General features: G+C 43.6%; 1 protein-coding gene across 1 annotated transcript in view; it reads right to left on the minus strand.

The window, feature by feature from the left end:
• The window catches only part of LOC126355953 (arylsulfatase B-like), a 186,765-nt gene that overhangs the window by 46,156 nt on the left and 124,827 nt on the right, over positions 1 to 15,782 (minus strand). Inside the window, exons 4-5 of the mRNA XM_050006542.1 lie at positions 11,817 to 12,040; positions 8,905 to 9,154 (exon numbers count right to left, since the gene is read on the minus strand). Coding sequence (XP_049862499.1) covers positions 8,905 to 9,154; positions 11,817 to 12,040 — 474 coding nt within the window. The remainder of the gene's footprint in view (positions 1 to 8,904; positions 9,155 to 11,816; positions 12,041 to 15,782) is intronic.

Here is a 15,782-nt window from a genome sequence, read left to right on the forward strand (position 1 = left end):
CATTTCGTAGTAGGGCCACTTTGGTTGTTATCCGCTTCACCCTTTCAGCACAGTGGTACGCCGACGATATCTTATACCCCTTTTTGTTGGCCTTCAAGGTAAGCCGTACTGGACTTATATTTTAGCAAGGTAATGCCAGGCTGCACACGTCGAGAATCCGTTCTGTTTGTCTTCAGGCTGCTAAACCCTATCTAGCCCAACAAGGTCACCTGAACTCTTCCCAGTTGAGAACAACTGGAGGATTATGGTCAGGACCATCCGACCATCTTGGGATTTTGGTTATCTAACGCACCAATTGGACAGAATTGGGCACGATACCCTCCTAGGGGACATCCAACTACTTCATCAATGCAATTATGGGACGAATAACTGCTTGCTTAAGGGCCAGAGGTGGATCAATGTGTTATTGACCTGCTCACATTGTGAAACTCTTTCTCTTACATAAATCATACACCATTCTGAAACTGTAATAATGTGTTTGTCCGTACATGTACATTATACGTACCAGTTTCGGTCTCATTTTGACAATTACTTCCTCGCGCGTCTTTTTTCCTGCGTGTAAGTGTGCTCTCATGATATGTCGCCACTATTTTAATGTGTTGACAGCAGTGCATGTGTAACGCTCATACTCCATAATACATATACAGGGAGTCTCAGGAGGAAGACTAAATATTTTAGGAAGTGGTAGTATACACCAATTCTGAGGCAACACTCTACATAACGTAGTTTCAGAGGTGGAGCTCGTTACACAGAGAAGTTTTCATTTTGCGTGTTAGTACCTCGAGTTTACTTGTCTGGCTTCAGTTTTGTTTGGAAGTTCAAATGCTGGAGTCGAGCTTTGGGTTGACGTAACTGAAATTTTAATCAGCGATTATGATTTGCTTGGCCAGTTATACTGTATTATACATGTATATCGTGTTTATCTACAATTGCTGAATATGGCGATATATTTTTCTTGTATTTTGTGTTAGAAACGTTGTTGCTGTTTGCAGAGAATACTATAGACGATGTACTAACCTCAAAGTAGCAGCTTCCAGGCTGTTTAATCCTGGAATGGTAAGCCCGCTTTTCTTTTTTTATTTTTTTAAGTCAGCCGGCCGCGGTGGTCTAGCGGTTCTAGGCGCTCAGTCCGGAACCGCGCGACTGCTACGGTCGCAGGTTCGAATCCTGCCTCGGGCATGGATGTGTGTGATGTCCTTATGTTAGTTAGGTTTAAGTTGTTTTAAGTTCTAGGATGTTAACTCCCATAGTGCTCAAAGCCATTTTTTTTAAGTCATCAGTCTTCTCACTGGTTTGATGTGGCCTGCAACGAATTCATCTCCTGTGCCAACATCTTCATTCAGAGCACTTGAAACCTAGAGTGCGATTTTCACTCTGCAGCGGAGTGTGCGCTGATATGAAACTTCCTGGCAGAATAAAACTGTGTGCCCCACCGAGACTCGAACTCGGGATCTTTGCCTTTCGCGGGCAAGTGCTCTACCATCTGAGCTACTGAAGCACGACTCACGCCCGCTCCTCACAGCTTTACGTCTGCGAGTATCTCGTCTCCTAGCTTCCAAACTTTACAGAAGCTCTTCTGCGAACCTTGTAGAACTAGCACTCGTGAAAGAAAGGATACTGATGAAACGTGGCTTAGCCACAGCCTGGGGCGAAGGTCCCGAGTTCGAGTCTCGGTTGGGCACATAGTTTTAATCTGCCTGGAAGTTTCACTTGAAACCTACTTTTTTAGTTACCTGCAGGATGTATTCCAAGCCTCCGTCATTCTCTACCACTTTTGCCATCTACAGCTCCCTCCAGTATTATGGAAATTATCCCCTGATGTCTTAACAGATGTCTTATCTTCCTTTCTCTTCTTCTTTCAGTGTTCTGCATATATTCCTCTCTTCAAATATTCTGCGGAGAGCCTTCTGACCCTTTAGCTTATCAGTCCACCTAAGTTTCAACACTCTTATAGATCACCAAATTTCAAATGTTTCTGATTGCTTCTATTCCTGTTTCCCCATAATCCATGTCTCACTAGCATACAATGCTCGACTTCAGACGTACATTCTCAGCAATTTCTTCCTCAATTTAAGGTCTACGTTTGATGCTACCAGACTTCTCTTGGCCAGGAAAGTCGTTTTTCTGGTGCTAGTGTTCTTTTTAAATTCTTCTGGGTTAGTTTGCTGCCTAGGTAGCAGAATTCCTTAATTTGATCCCCTTCGTGACTAACAATACTGATATTAAGTTTCTTCCTTTCCTCGTCTCTGCTTCTTCTCATTACTGTCTTTCTTCGATTTACTCTCAGTCCATATTTTTCACTCATTAGACTGTTTATTCCATTTAGTTATTCTGACATTTCACTTATGGTAATAATGTCATTAGTGAATCTTATCATTCATATCATTTCACTTTGAATTTTGCTTCCCCTCTTGAATCTTTCTTTTATTTCCAACATTGATTCTTCAATGTGTAGGAGCAACAGTAGGGACGAAAGAATACATCCCTGTCTGACACCCTTTTTAGAACGAACATTTTGTTCTTGGTCTTCCACTGTCATTGTTCCCTACTGGTTCTTGTACATATTGTATGTTACCCCTCTGTCCTTATACTATACCCCTATTTTTTTCAAAATTTCGAACGTCATGCACCACTGTACATTGTCAAACGCTTCTTCTAGGTCCACAAATACTATTAAGGTGTCTTAATCTTTCTTTAGCCTTGCTTTCATTATCAACCGCAACGTCTGAAGTGCCTCTCTGGTCTTTACGTTTCCTAAAACCAAACTGATCGTTGCCTACACATTTTCTATGTTTTTTCCGCTCTTCTTTGTATTATTATTGTCTGCAACTTGGATGCATGAACTGTTTTGTTGTGATGATTCTTGCAGTTGTGAGCTCTTGCAGTCTTTGGAATTGTGTGGATGATACTTTCCCGGAAGTTAGACGGTACATGGCCAGATTTACGAATTGTATACATCAACGTGCACAGTCGTTTTGTTGCCACTGCCTCCAATGGTTTTAGAAATTCCAGTGGAATGTTATCTATCCTGTCTGCCTTATTTCACTTTTAGTCTTAAAAAACTGTTTAAAATTTTGATTGTAATACTGGAACTGCTATCTGTTACCTATGGACACCTGTTCCTTATTGAGTCAGTTCCTCAGCTAAATCCTGGCCATCATAGAGACCCTCTACGCACTCTTTCACCTATTCGTTCTCTCCTCGACCTTTAACAGTGCAATTCCCATTGCGCTCTTAATGATACCCCCCCTTGCCTTTAATTTCAGCGAAGATTGTTTTCATTTTTCTGTACTTTGAGACAATCTTCCCGACAACCATTTCGCTTTCGATATCTTCATATTTCCATGCAACCATATCGCCATAGCTTCCCTGCATTTCCTATTTCATTCTGAAGTGACTTACATTTCTGCATTCCTCAATTTCCCTGAACATTTCAGAAATTCCTTCTTTCATCAATCAACTGAAGAATTTCTTTTGTTATCTACGGTTCCCTCGCACTTACCTCCCTTGTATCCATGGCTTTCTTTCCAACTTCTTTGAATGTGCTTTTTAGAGATGTCCATTCCTCTTCAGCTGAACTGCATACTGAGCTATTCCTTTTCTCAGTATCTGTAGCCTCAGAGAACTTCCATCTTACCTCTTTGTTCCTTAGTACTTCCGTGTTATGCTTCTTTGGGCTGTGTTTCTTCCTCACCTCTTAAACCTCAGCCTCCTCTTCAGCACTACTAAACTCTGAGTCTACATCTGCTCCTCGATACTCCTTACAAACTAGTGCCTGATTTCGGAATCTCTGCCTGATCATGATGTAATTTAAGAGAAATCTTCTCGTATCTCCCGGCCTTTTGCAAGTGTGACTCCCCCTTTTGTGATACTTGAACAGAGTTTTCGTTACTACTAGCTGAAATTTATTGCAGAACTCATTTAATGTCCTGATCTTGTATTTTTATTACCAAGCCCACATTCTCCTACAAATCTCTCCCCTAATGATACAGCTGCATTCCAATCCCTCATGACTATTTGCAACAGAAAATCTATAATGAGAGTAGGATTTATTATGGGCAGAAAGGCTAAGCAGAAAGTGAGTTACGGTGAACAGTTCAGTGGCAGGTCTTTTCTCATCAGAATCGACAGCAAACCGATACCGACTACCCCACTTTACCTGTACTAAATACTAACGATATAGAAAGAGTACATTTAAATCTATATTTACGACACATTATAATTGTAACCGTATTATTGGTTTGAAGCCTTTGACGCATGCGTGCGTATTTAACCACACCAGTTTTGAAACAATGCACGACAGAGGTACCTATGTTTACATTGTCATTTGTAAATGAGAACCATATATTGTGCAAATTGTCATTTAGAAATAATAAACTTAGCAATAGAAATTGCAGTTTGTGTACATAAAGAAGGGGCAGCACATACACACGTTTTGTAACGTTCGCTACATATTGGCCTATTACAAACAGCGCAGTAAACTGTTGTCACGCATTTCTTAGGCTAGTGGCAGAATATCCTTGGGCCATGTATCGGAAGAAGTCCTTGCTCTTCTTGCACGTTTGTCTGTAATACTCTTTTTGTTACAGTCTATAGCTCCTTGCCCAGGCTTGACATACTGTCTCGTTTCATGAGACAGGGACGTGTAAATTGTTGATGCTAATTTAACCTCTAAAACACCCGAGCAGGTTATACAATCTCTAAGAATCGTTGTTACTGATGATGCGCTTTCATCATGTAGATACATTTTCTACAGACACTGGGCGTACGTACATGTGGCGCTATGAACTTGTCTCTAGACTCCGTTTCTGCCACTCCAACGATTAGCAGTGTCCGCTCCCACTTCCTCACAGCATTCCTGAAGCACCTATTGGGACCCGGAGATACAGTGCGGAGGTTATGGAACTACACTCCTGGAAATGGAAAAAAGAACACATTGACACCGGTGTGTCAGACCCACCATACTTGCTCCGGACACTGCGAGAGGGCTGTACAAGCAATGATCACACGCACGGCACAGCGGACACACCATGAACCGCGGTGTTGGCCGTTGAATGGCGCTAGCTGCGCAGCATTTGTGCACCGCCGCCGTCAGTGTCAGCCAGTACGCCGTGGCATACGGAGCTCCATCGCAGTCTTTAACACTGGTAGCATGCCGCGACAGCGTGGACGTGAACCGTATGTGCAGTTGACGGAATTTGAGCGAGGGCGTATAGTGGGCATGCGGGAGGCCGGGTGGACGTACCGCCGAATTGCTCAACACGTCAGGCGTGAGGTCTCCACGGTACATCGATGTTGTCGCCAGTGGTCGGCGGAAGGTGCACGTGCCCGTCGACCTGGGACCGGACAGCACCGACGCACGGATGCACGCCAAAACCGTAGGATCCTACGCAGTGCCGTAGGGGACCGCACCGCCACTTCCCAGCAAATTAGGGACACTGTTGCTCCTGGGGTATCGGCGAGGACCATTCGCAACCGTCTCCATGAAGCTGGGCTAAGGTCCCGCACACCGTTAGGCCGTCTTCCGCTCACGCCCCAACATCGTGCAGCCCGCCTCCAGTGGTGTCGCGACAGGCGTGAATGGAGGGACGAATGGAGGCGTGTCGTCTTCTGCGATGAGAGTCGCTTCTGCCTTGGTGGCAATGATGGTCGTATGCGTGTTTGGCGCCGTGCAGGTGAGCGCCACAATCAGGACTGCATACGACCGAGGCACGCAGGGCCAACACCCGGCATCATGGTGTGGGGAGCGATCTCCGATCTCCTACACTGGCCGTACACCTCTGGTGATCGTCGAGGGGACACTGAATAATGCACGGTACATCCAAACCGTCATCGAACCCATCGTTCTACCATTCCTAGACTGGCAAGGGAACTTGCTGTTCCAACAGGACAATGCACGTTCGCATGTATCCCATGCCACCCAACGTGCTCTAGAAGGTGTAAGTCAACTACCCTGGCCAGCAAGATCTCCGGATCTGTCCCCCATTGAGCATGTATGGGACTGGATGAAGCGTCGTCTCACGCGGTATGCACGTCCAGCACGAACGCTGGTCCAACTGAGGCGCCAGGTGGAAATGGCATGGCAAGCCGTTCCACAGGACTACATCCAGCATCTCTACGATCGTCTCCATGGGAGAATAGCAGCCTGCATTGCTACGAAAGGTGGATATACACTGTACTAGGGCCGACATTGTGCATGCTCTGTTGCCTGTGTGTATGTGCCTGTGGTTCTGTCAGTGTGATCATGTGATGTATCTGACCCCAGGAATGTGTCAATAAAGTTTCCCCTTCCTGGGACAATGAATTCACGGTGTTCTTATTTCAATTTCCAGGAGTGTATTACTTGTAACGTATGTACCTATTTCATATCATTATCTTTCTAGGGTTAATCATGTTTTCACCGAACTGAATGAGATTTGTGCATTTATAATACTTTATGATTATCGATTTCTTCCACTTGTTTCCTCTCCCCTGAACGGGAAAGATGCTGATTTCCACTTGGACTGTTATATTTATTTATTTGTAAAATACAACTTGTAATGTCACCATTTGGTAATTTTCATGCGAAACGTAAGGTTGTGCGTTACCAGATCTCAAAATTTTAAAATAGTGAGACAACGAGTACATGTCATCGTCAAGTAGTCCATCTGCAATGGGTGTATGAAGTACTTTGGAAATATTTTCCATAAATGTCAGCAAATCACCGTGGATAATAACAGTATAGTTACCATTGATAAAGACAGTCTTTGTAATTATGTGTTTGTTGAATTTATATCTTTCTTTTAAGTGGCGCACACCGTGGTTCAGGTCGAAAACAATCAAATTTGGGTTTTCATCATATTTCGATAGATTAAGGTTTTATTTAAGTATTCTGAAAAAGATTTTGCTGAAAAAATTTTTTTGTTGACCAATTAAAGAGCATATTACTACCACGTGTGTTGATGTGGCATTCCCACCTTTCTCTCACCCACATTTCTGCATATATTTTACATCTTAATATCACCTACATTGCACGTTAGTGATTTTTTTTACCCCCGAGTTTGCTGGTTATCCTTGGAATGCAACGGTCTGTATTCTTTTATTTCGGCTGTTTGTAAACAACACGCTTTCAAACATGCGGTTAGTTTTATTCGAGTTTGATTGCGAGTAATTGTTATACTTACGTTTGCAGAGCTTGTTTATGTGTGTTTTGTTGTGTTTATTGAAGATGACGAAACATAAAGGCCTTTTCAAGAATCGACAATTTAGAGGAAACAAGTTTAGAAAGCTTTTTGTCCAAGAGGCTATGTCGCCTGGCAACGATGTTTCTAATTGTAATTCTTCATGCAACAATGAGGTGAACTCTAAGCTATATGTAGATGTCATTATGAGCAAAATAGAATGTGTAGGCCATGTTAAAAAATCGTTTGGGAAGAAGGTTGAGAAAACTAGCTGTTAATATGAGAGGAAAAAAATTAGAAGATGGAAAATTGTTGATCGGACAGGTCAATTAACTAAAACTGAAAAAGGAAACCTGCAGGTATACTACGTGCAGGCAATTAGTAGACTTGAAGATAATGTGGGGCAATGAAGAGAGATGTTTGGGCCATATTCTTCCATAAGTCCTCTACTGATGAAAAGCCATGTTCTGGATTGTGCCCATCAGCAGAAAATTCGTGGTGCAAATACAATAGGCCACAGGCAACTGGAGAATCTTATTCTCACCAGCATTCTCTTCCTGCTGCTGTTATTACAGCAATTAAACCTATTTTCAGAGACTTGGCTCATCCTGACTTTCTAACGAAATGTCTGCATGCGGAGACACAGAACCCAAATGAATGTTTCAACAGCATAATTTGGAATCGCCTTCCTAAAACTGTATTTGTACAGTGTAACTAGGGGTTCGTGATGCTGTTATTACATTGAGTTGTGGTAAAATGGGAAGGTTTTGGGTACTGAAAAAGCTGGGAATTAATCCTGGTGAAAATATGATCACTGGGCTGCTATACTGCGATAAAATAACGATAGCCGATGCAGACAGGTCTGCATCTAATATGACCAAGAAACCAAGACAAACATCCAAGAAGGAGAAAAAGAAGCTGGAACACCTGCTACCTATCATAGACGGGCCATCATATGCAGCAGCAGTTTCAATGAACTGTAAGTAAGAAATTTCAAAAGCTTATTCTTTAAAGCCAATTTCCCTCAAACTAAAATTTTCAGTACATATGCCCCATTATATCAGAAACTATCATAGATAAATGAATGAAATTTTCAGAGACTTTGCATAACATAAAAAGCCACCTTTGGCACTACACTTATTAATATTCCCCCATTAGGGAGTTAAAAAAATATTTTCTGCAGAAAAAGTTAATACGTTTAGTTAATAAATTTAAAAAAGTATTTCTTAAAAACCATAAAATGGATATAGTAGCTTTTAGTACAGTTGACTCTATTAACATCATGTAACATACATTAAGAATATTAAGGTCCTGCATCATATAGTTTTTTTAGAAATTGGTCAAATACTTGCCTAAATTAACATGGGTTACATAGGCAGGGTGTGGTTCCCTTAAAATAGTGTCCACGTCACCCGCTGAGCAATCGACCAGTGTAACTAGACTGCAGAAGACCTGGGTCCAATGTGACTTTCCTGCAAAAGGCCGGGGTACAATTCTCGGGACTATCAAAAATTTTCCTCTGGAGACAATTTAGTGAGGCGAGTTAATGACTTGGATGGGCTGTGCATTCACCCCACAATGCGCCGTTTGGCAGAGGATGTCAGAGCTGCCAGTCAAGAACGTGTCCCCAACACCGAATTGCGGAGTTCATCTCGACACTGCATGGTCGCTCGTATGGTCGCTGGAAGATGAGGCGTGGAAGGGAGATTTGGAAGGCGACAATGTTGCTCAAAACCGAGCTCACCTGCGTACACCCGTCGGTTCGGGTCTGAGATGTAGCTGAAGCGACTGACGTACTCTTGCGGAGCTTCCAGCAGCCTCGCTGGATTCCCGGCGTGCATCGCGAGGTGCGCCAGGTAGAGGAAGAGCGGCTTCCTGGCGTCGTGGTCCGCGATCAGCCGCTCGGCCTCCTCTGTGAAGACGTCGGTGGCGTAGCGCCCAGAGAGGTCCCACGCGGTGCTCATGTTGCGCCGCAGGTCGTACCCGTTGAGGTTCTACCAACAGGTGCACGGAGGTGTATGAATACAGAGTCGCGTGTCCCTTCTGAGATAGCTGGCGTCGGTCTTCAAGCATCTGCCAATTCAGTTTCCTTAGAATATCCTTGACATTCTCCAATGAGCATACAAATCTGCGACCATTGGTGCTGCCCTTTTTGTACATGTTCAGTATTCCCAGATATTTCCAGAATGAGATTTCCACGCGGCAGCGGAGTGAGCGCTGATGTGGAACTTCCTAGCAGATTGTTGGTAGAGCACTTTCCCGCGAAAGGCACATGTCCCGAGTTCGAGTCTTGGTCAGGCACACAGTTTTAATCTTCCCGGAAGTTGCATATCAGCGCACACTCCGCCGCAGAGTGAAAATCTTATTCTAGAAACCTCCCCCAAGTTGTGACTAAGCCATATATTCGCAATATTGTTTCTTTCAGGAGTACTAGTTCTGTAAGGTTCGCAGGAGAGCTTCTGTAAAGTTTTGAAGGTAGGAGACGAGGTAATGGCAGAAGTGAGGGCAAGGCGAGAGTCGTGACTGGGTAGCTCTGTTGGTAGAGAACTTGCCCGCGAAAGGCAAAGGTCCAGACTTCTTCTTTCGGTCCGGCACACAGTTTCAATGTTCCAGGAAGGTCCTATTCCCAGATAGTACTATTTGATATGGTTCCCAGTCACATGAATAATATTCCAAAATATTTTTATTTATTTACCTAATATGATCTACGGACCATGCTTTCACACATACAGTACCTGTTACTGTATAGTTACCTTAGAAATAATAGTTTTAATATGACAACTAGTATTAAAATGATATCAATGTCTGAAGGGGCAATATGAATAACTTACACAGAAATATGAACCAACAAAGTTAATTGTGGCATTACTTGTATTACTGCATCAGCTGCCACTAACAGTGTCATTAATAATTATAATAATGATAATAATAATTATGGCAATAGTTGTGACATTAATAATAATAAGGATAGTGGCAGATATAGTATGTATTTATAGGTATCCGAAAGACATGTGTTCTGATATAGCGGGTTCTAGGAAAAGGAAATTTAAGGAGACTACATCAGCTAAGAATACTGGGAAATGACATTGGAAAGGGGGATGTACAACGGTAACGAGTGTGTGCGGGGGTATTGTTATTGTTGCATTAGTAGATATCTCGTTACCAGTATCCTCAAGCTGGAGATATTTAGTTGTGTAATATAGTCGAGGAGTGCGGTCCTGCTACCAAGAAAGTCGTCGACAAGATGGCTAAATGATGGAGAAGGACAGGAAGGTTTTTCCTCTGATGGGAATGAGTGTTTCTCCCATGTTGTTCATATAAGAGCGTTAAGGTCGAGGAGTGTTATGACGGACAGTGTTCATTGATGACACAGTCGAGAAAAGATAGAGGGTACGTAAACCTCTGCGTTAGTCTTCTCGTAGCTAGGGTAGCTGGGCATAGGATGGTGAAATGCTATCAAAAGGTCGAAAATAACAGATATAACGAACATACGCGTTCAACACCAGTTATAGGCTACGTGAGCTTTTCTGAGCAAGGCCCTGCCTTGCTGTAATCAGTAAGGGAAAGTGTAACTGTTTGTGAAAGTTACTTCTTACTGTTTGATGTTTTTTAGGGCATGGATAGATACTGATTGCTTCTTGCACGTTAAAGTGACATGATTAGACCTATTTAGGTTTTCATCTATCATTCCTCCTAGACTTTTGCTAAGGAGAGTATTTGATATTTGTCCCGTATAGGCTCAAAGATGGTAGGGATTCCCGATATTTCTGCTTGATGAGCCGAGAATGACAACAAGTACCGCTTAGCTTTTGAATGGATTGCATTGGTATTTAACCCTAAAGATAGCGCCCATTTTGTACTACCGACAGGTCTGTATCGCGATGCACGAGATCTGTCTTCAAGTTCATTGGTTACTTGGATACAACTGAAGGTCGTCACTGTACATGACGTACTTGCAATGGGGCAAGACTGACTTACGTATAGTGCAAAGGGTATAGGACTTAATACCGAACCCCGGGGGACGCCTGATAGTAATACCGAACCCTAGGAGACGCCTGATACTATCTGCCTTCATTGTGACTTTATAGTGCCGGAGTGACGTAGTGCTGGTGAGATGTCAGGCATGACCGAACCCTTTGCACTGAAATTGGCAACAGTTCATACGAGTGTTTTCTGAGCGCTCTACCTTGTAAACACATGACGTTTTCTCTGTATCCAGCCAATAAATATAAGTCTTCTACCTGCTGACCTCGAATGAACGTATGTTATCAATTTTTTGTCCTCCCAGCATATTAATGACGGGGGTCAGTGTCCAGCCCAGCCTGGATAGGTACATAAGCGGTTTCCCACATCCTACCGGGTGAACATTTGACTGTTACCCAAGTACTGCCTCAACTACACGATTCACGAACAATTAGTAAACTTCCACTCAATTACACATGAATAACGCTACACGCAGAGAGCTGGGATTTGTACATTCCGTCCTGAGCGGTGGGAAGGGGGTGGGGCTTGGAGGGGGTTCCTTAATGCGTTGGTGACAGGAAGGGCATCCGTCTATCTCTTAAATTAATCATGAAAATTCCATCAACAACGTGTCGACACTGCGCCCGTGCTGGAGACGAAGGCACAAGGAAAGAAGGAGATGTATTTCCTTACCCCGGCTTGCAGGATGTAATCGTAGTAACCGACGAAGCCGTTCCAGTAGCCGAAGTGGGAGTCGAAGCCGCGGAACGTGGGCGTCAGCTCCTTCCTGTGGTAGCCCAGGTGCCACTTGCCCACGGCCCTGGTGACGTAGCCCAGCTCCTTCAGGTACTGCGGCAGGATCTTGCCTTCGGGAAGGCCGCGTGGTTCCGCTGCGTATATCGGCACACCCTGCATACCTGCAAACACACAATATTTAGTCCAGTCTCTAAGCGGGGCACAAAGTACTGATGTTTAAAATTTAGCAGTTATAGAGTCAGCAGTGATGAACGACATGAGGATGCAGAAGGCAATGGAACCACTGCATTAAAGACACGTAACGTGTATCCACAGGACATGTGGCCTGTAGTTGAAGAAGTGTCATGATGATCTCTCCATTGGCAAAAGATTCCGGAATAGTCCCCCATTCTGATCTCCGGGAGGGGACTGTCAAGGGGGATGTTACCATGAGGAAAAGATTGAATAATCAAAGAAAGGATAATGTTCTACGAGTCGGGGAGTAGAATGTCAGAAGCTTGAACGTGGTAGGGAAACTAGAAAATCTGAAAAGGGAAATGCAAAGGCTCAATCTAGATATAGTAGGGGTCAGTGAAGTGAAGTGGAAGGAAGACAAGGATTTCTGGTCAGATGAGTATCGGGTAATATCAACAGCAGGAGAAAATGGTATAACAGGTGTAGGATTCGTTATGAATAGGAAGGTAGGGCAGAGGATGTGTTACTGTGAACAGTTCAGTGACCGGGTTGTTCTAATCAGAATCGACAGCAGACCAACACCGACAACGATAGTTCACGTATACATGCCGACGTCGCAAGCTGAAGATGAACAGATAGAGAAAGTGTATGAGGATATTGAAAGGGTAAGTCAGTATGTAAAGGGGGACGAAAATCTAATAGTCATGGGCGACTGGAATGCAGTTGTAGGGGAAGGAGTAGAAGAAAAGGTTACAGGAGAATATGGGCTTGGGGCAAGGAATGAAATAGGAGAAAGACTAATTGAGTTCTGTAACAAGTTTCAGCTAGTAATAGCGAATACCCTGTTCAAGAATCACTAGAGAAGGAGGTATACTTGGAAAAGGACGGGAGATACGGGAAGATTTCAATTAGATTACATCATGGTCAGACAGAGATTCCGAAATCAGATACTGGATTGTAAGTCGTACCCAGGAGCAGATATAGACTCAAATCACAATATAGTAGTGACGAAGAGTAGGCTGAAGTCCAAGACATTAGTAAGGAAGAATCAATACGCCAAGAAGTGGGATACGGAAGTTCTAAGGAATGACGAGATACGTTTGAAGTTATCTAACGCTATAGATACAGCAATAAGGAATAGCGCAGTAGGCAACACAGTTGAAGAGGAATGGACGTCTCTAAAAAGGGCCATCACAGAAGTTGGGAAGGAAAACATAGGTACAAAGAAGGTAGCTGCGAAGAAAAAATGGGTAACACAACAAATACTTCAGTTGATTGATGAAAGGGGGAAGTACAAACATGTTCCGGGAAAATCAGGAATGCAGAAATACAAGTCGCTGAGGAATGAAATAAATAGGAAGTGCAGGGGAGCTAAGACGAAATGGCTGCAGGAAAAATGTGAAGACTTCGAAAAAGATATGATTGTTGGAAGGACGTAGGTTGCAAGTGCTACTCTGAGATGAAGAGGTTAGCACAGAAAAGGAATTCGTGGCGGGCCGCATCAAACCAGTCAGTAGACTGATGACAAAAAAAAATAAAGAAGAAAAGAATGAACTACTAGAGCCGGCTGTTTCTAAGGCCAGCTTCGAGCTTGGTTTGGTATTATATATTTCAACGCGCACGTCGCGAAAAGTGGTGTCAAATCGAAACACTTGCACTCGGCGACCGGTCTACCCGACGGGAGGCCCTAGTCATACGACATTTATTTATTTATTATGTAGTTAACTCAATTTTTCGATTCGATCAATTAGAAATGATCAGTGAAAGCCTGCAACTGTAAAAAGAATGGGTTTATTTAATGATAATTTTACTGCTACAAGTTACGACTTTCTTTTCATTTATGGTGTCGGTTCAGGACACTAGGATAAAATGATTCGTTTAATTGAGTGACTTGAGTTACCATTAACGAGCTTTAGACAATTATTAAATCATAACTTCAAAAATGGTACAAATGGCTCTGAGCATTACGGGACTTAACTGCTGTGGTCATCAGTCCCCTAGAACTTAGAACTACTTAAACCTAACTAAACTAAGGACATCACACACATGCATGCCCGAGGCAGAATTCGAACCTGCGACTGTAGCGGTCGGGCGTTTCCTGACTGTAGTGCCTAGAACCACTCTGACCAGCCACAACTTCCTTTGACAATGAAACGTCGTTGTTTCCGGTTTGAATCCTAGGGAGTGTTACTCAAAACCTGGTTCCTACTAACATCCATCAGGTTTGATTACAATGTGGACTAGTAAACAGCCAATCCTCATCAGCATATGTACTTTAGATCATAGTTAACCACCGAAGGCTTTACCTCAAACACTGTAGGGTTATCACGTGACACAATATGCATCCACTTCAGTTTACATATATTTTAATAATGACTGATGGTCAAAGGTTAGTTGCATGAAACGTGCAAGGTCGCCTGCGGCATGTAGACTGACCAGTACATCAAAATACCTTACACCAATTTCTGTGGAAACAGAGGTGTCAGACTGATGGAAAGATCGCAGCGTTATTCCATGACTCTAATAAACATATGATATACACGTATCGGAGGCTTTAGTCATCAATAATACACTATTGGCCATTAAAATTGCTACACCAAGATGAAATGCAGATGATAAACAAAATATTGGACAAATATATTATACTAGAACTGACATGTGATTGCATTTTCACTCAATTTGGGTGCACAGATCCTGAGAAATCAGTACCCAGAACAACCACCTCACGCCGTAATAACGACCTTGATCCGCCTGGGCATTGAGTCAAACAGAGCTTGGATGGCATGTACAGGTACAGCTGTCCATGCAGCTTCAACTCGATACCACAGTTCATCAAGAGTAGTGGCTGGTGTATTGTGTAGAGCCAGTTGCTCGGCCACCATTGACCACACGTTTTGAGTTGGTAAGAGAACTGGAGAATACGCTGGCCAGGGCAGCAGTCGACCATTTTCTGTATGCAGAGAGGCCCGTACAGGACCTGCAACATGCGGTCGTGCATTATGCTGCTGAAATGTAGGGTTTCGTAGGGATCGAATGAAGGGTAGAGCCACGGGTCGTAACACATCTGAAATGTAACGTCCACCGTTCAAAGTGCCGTCAATTCGAACAAGAGGTGACCGAGACGTGTAACCAATGGCACCCCATACCATCACGCCAGGTGATACGCCAGTATGGTGATGACGAATACACGCTTCCAATGTGCTTTCACCGCGATGTCGCCAAACACGGATGCGACCATCATGATGCTGTGAACAGAACCTGGATTCATCCGAAAAAATTACGTTTTGCTATTCCTGCCCCCTAGTTCGTCGTTGGGTACACCATCGCAGGTGCTCCTGTCTGTGATGCAGCGTCAAGGGTAACCGCAGCCATGTTCTCAGAGCTGATAGTCCATGCTGCTGCAACCGTCATCGAACTGTTGGTGCAGATGGTTGTTGTCTTGCAAACGTCCCCATCCTTTGACTCAGGGATCGAGACTTGGCTGCACTATCCGTTACAGCCCTGCGGATGAGATGCCTGTCATCTCAACTGTTAATGATACGATGCCGTTAGGATCAAGCACAGCGTTCCGTATTACCCTGCCGAAGCCACCGATTCCATATTCTGCTAACAGTCATTGGATCTCGACCAACGCGAGCACCAATATCGCGATACGATAAATCGCAACTGCGATAGGCTACAATCCGATCTTTATGAAAGTCAGAAACGTGATGGTACGCATTTCCCCTC

Source organism: Schistocerca gregaria, chromosome 3 (assembly GCF_023897955.1).
Source record: "Schistocerca gregaria isolate iqSchGreg1 chromosome 3, iqSchGreg1.2, whole genome shotgun sequence".
Lineage (NCBI taxonomy): Eukaryota > Metazoa > Arthropoda > Insecta > Orthoptera > Acrididae > Schistocerca > Schistocerca gregaria.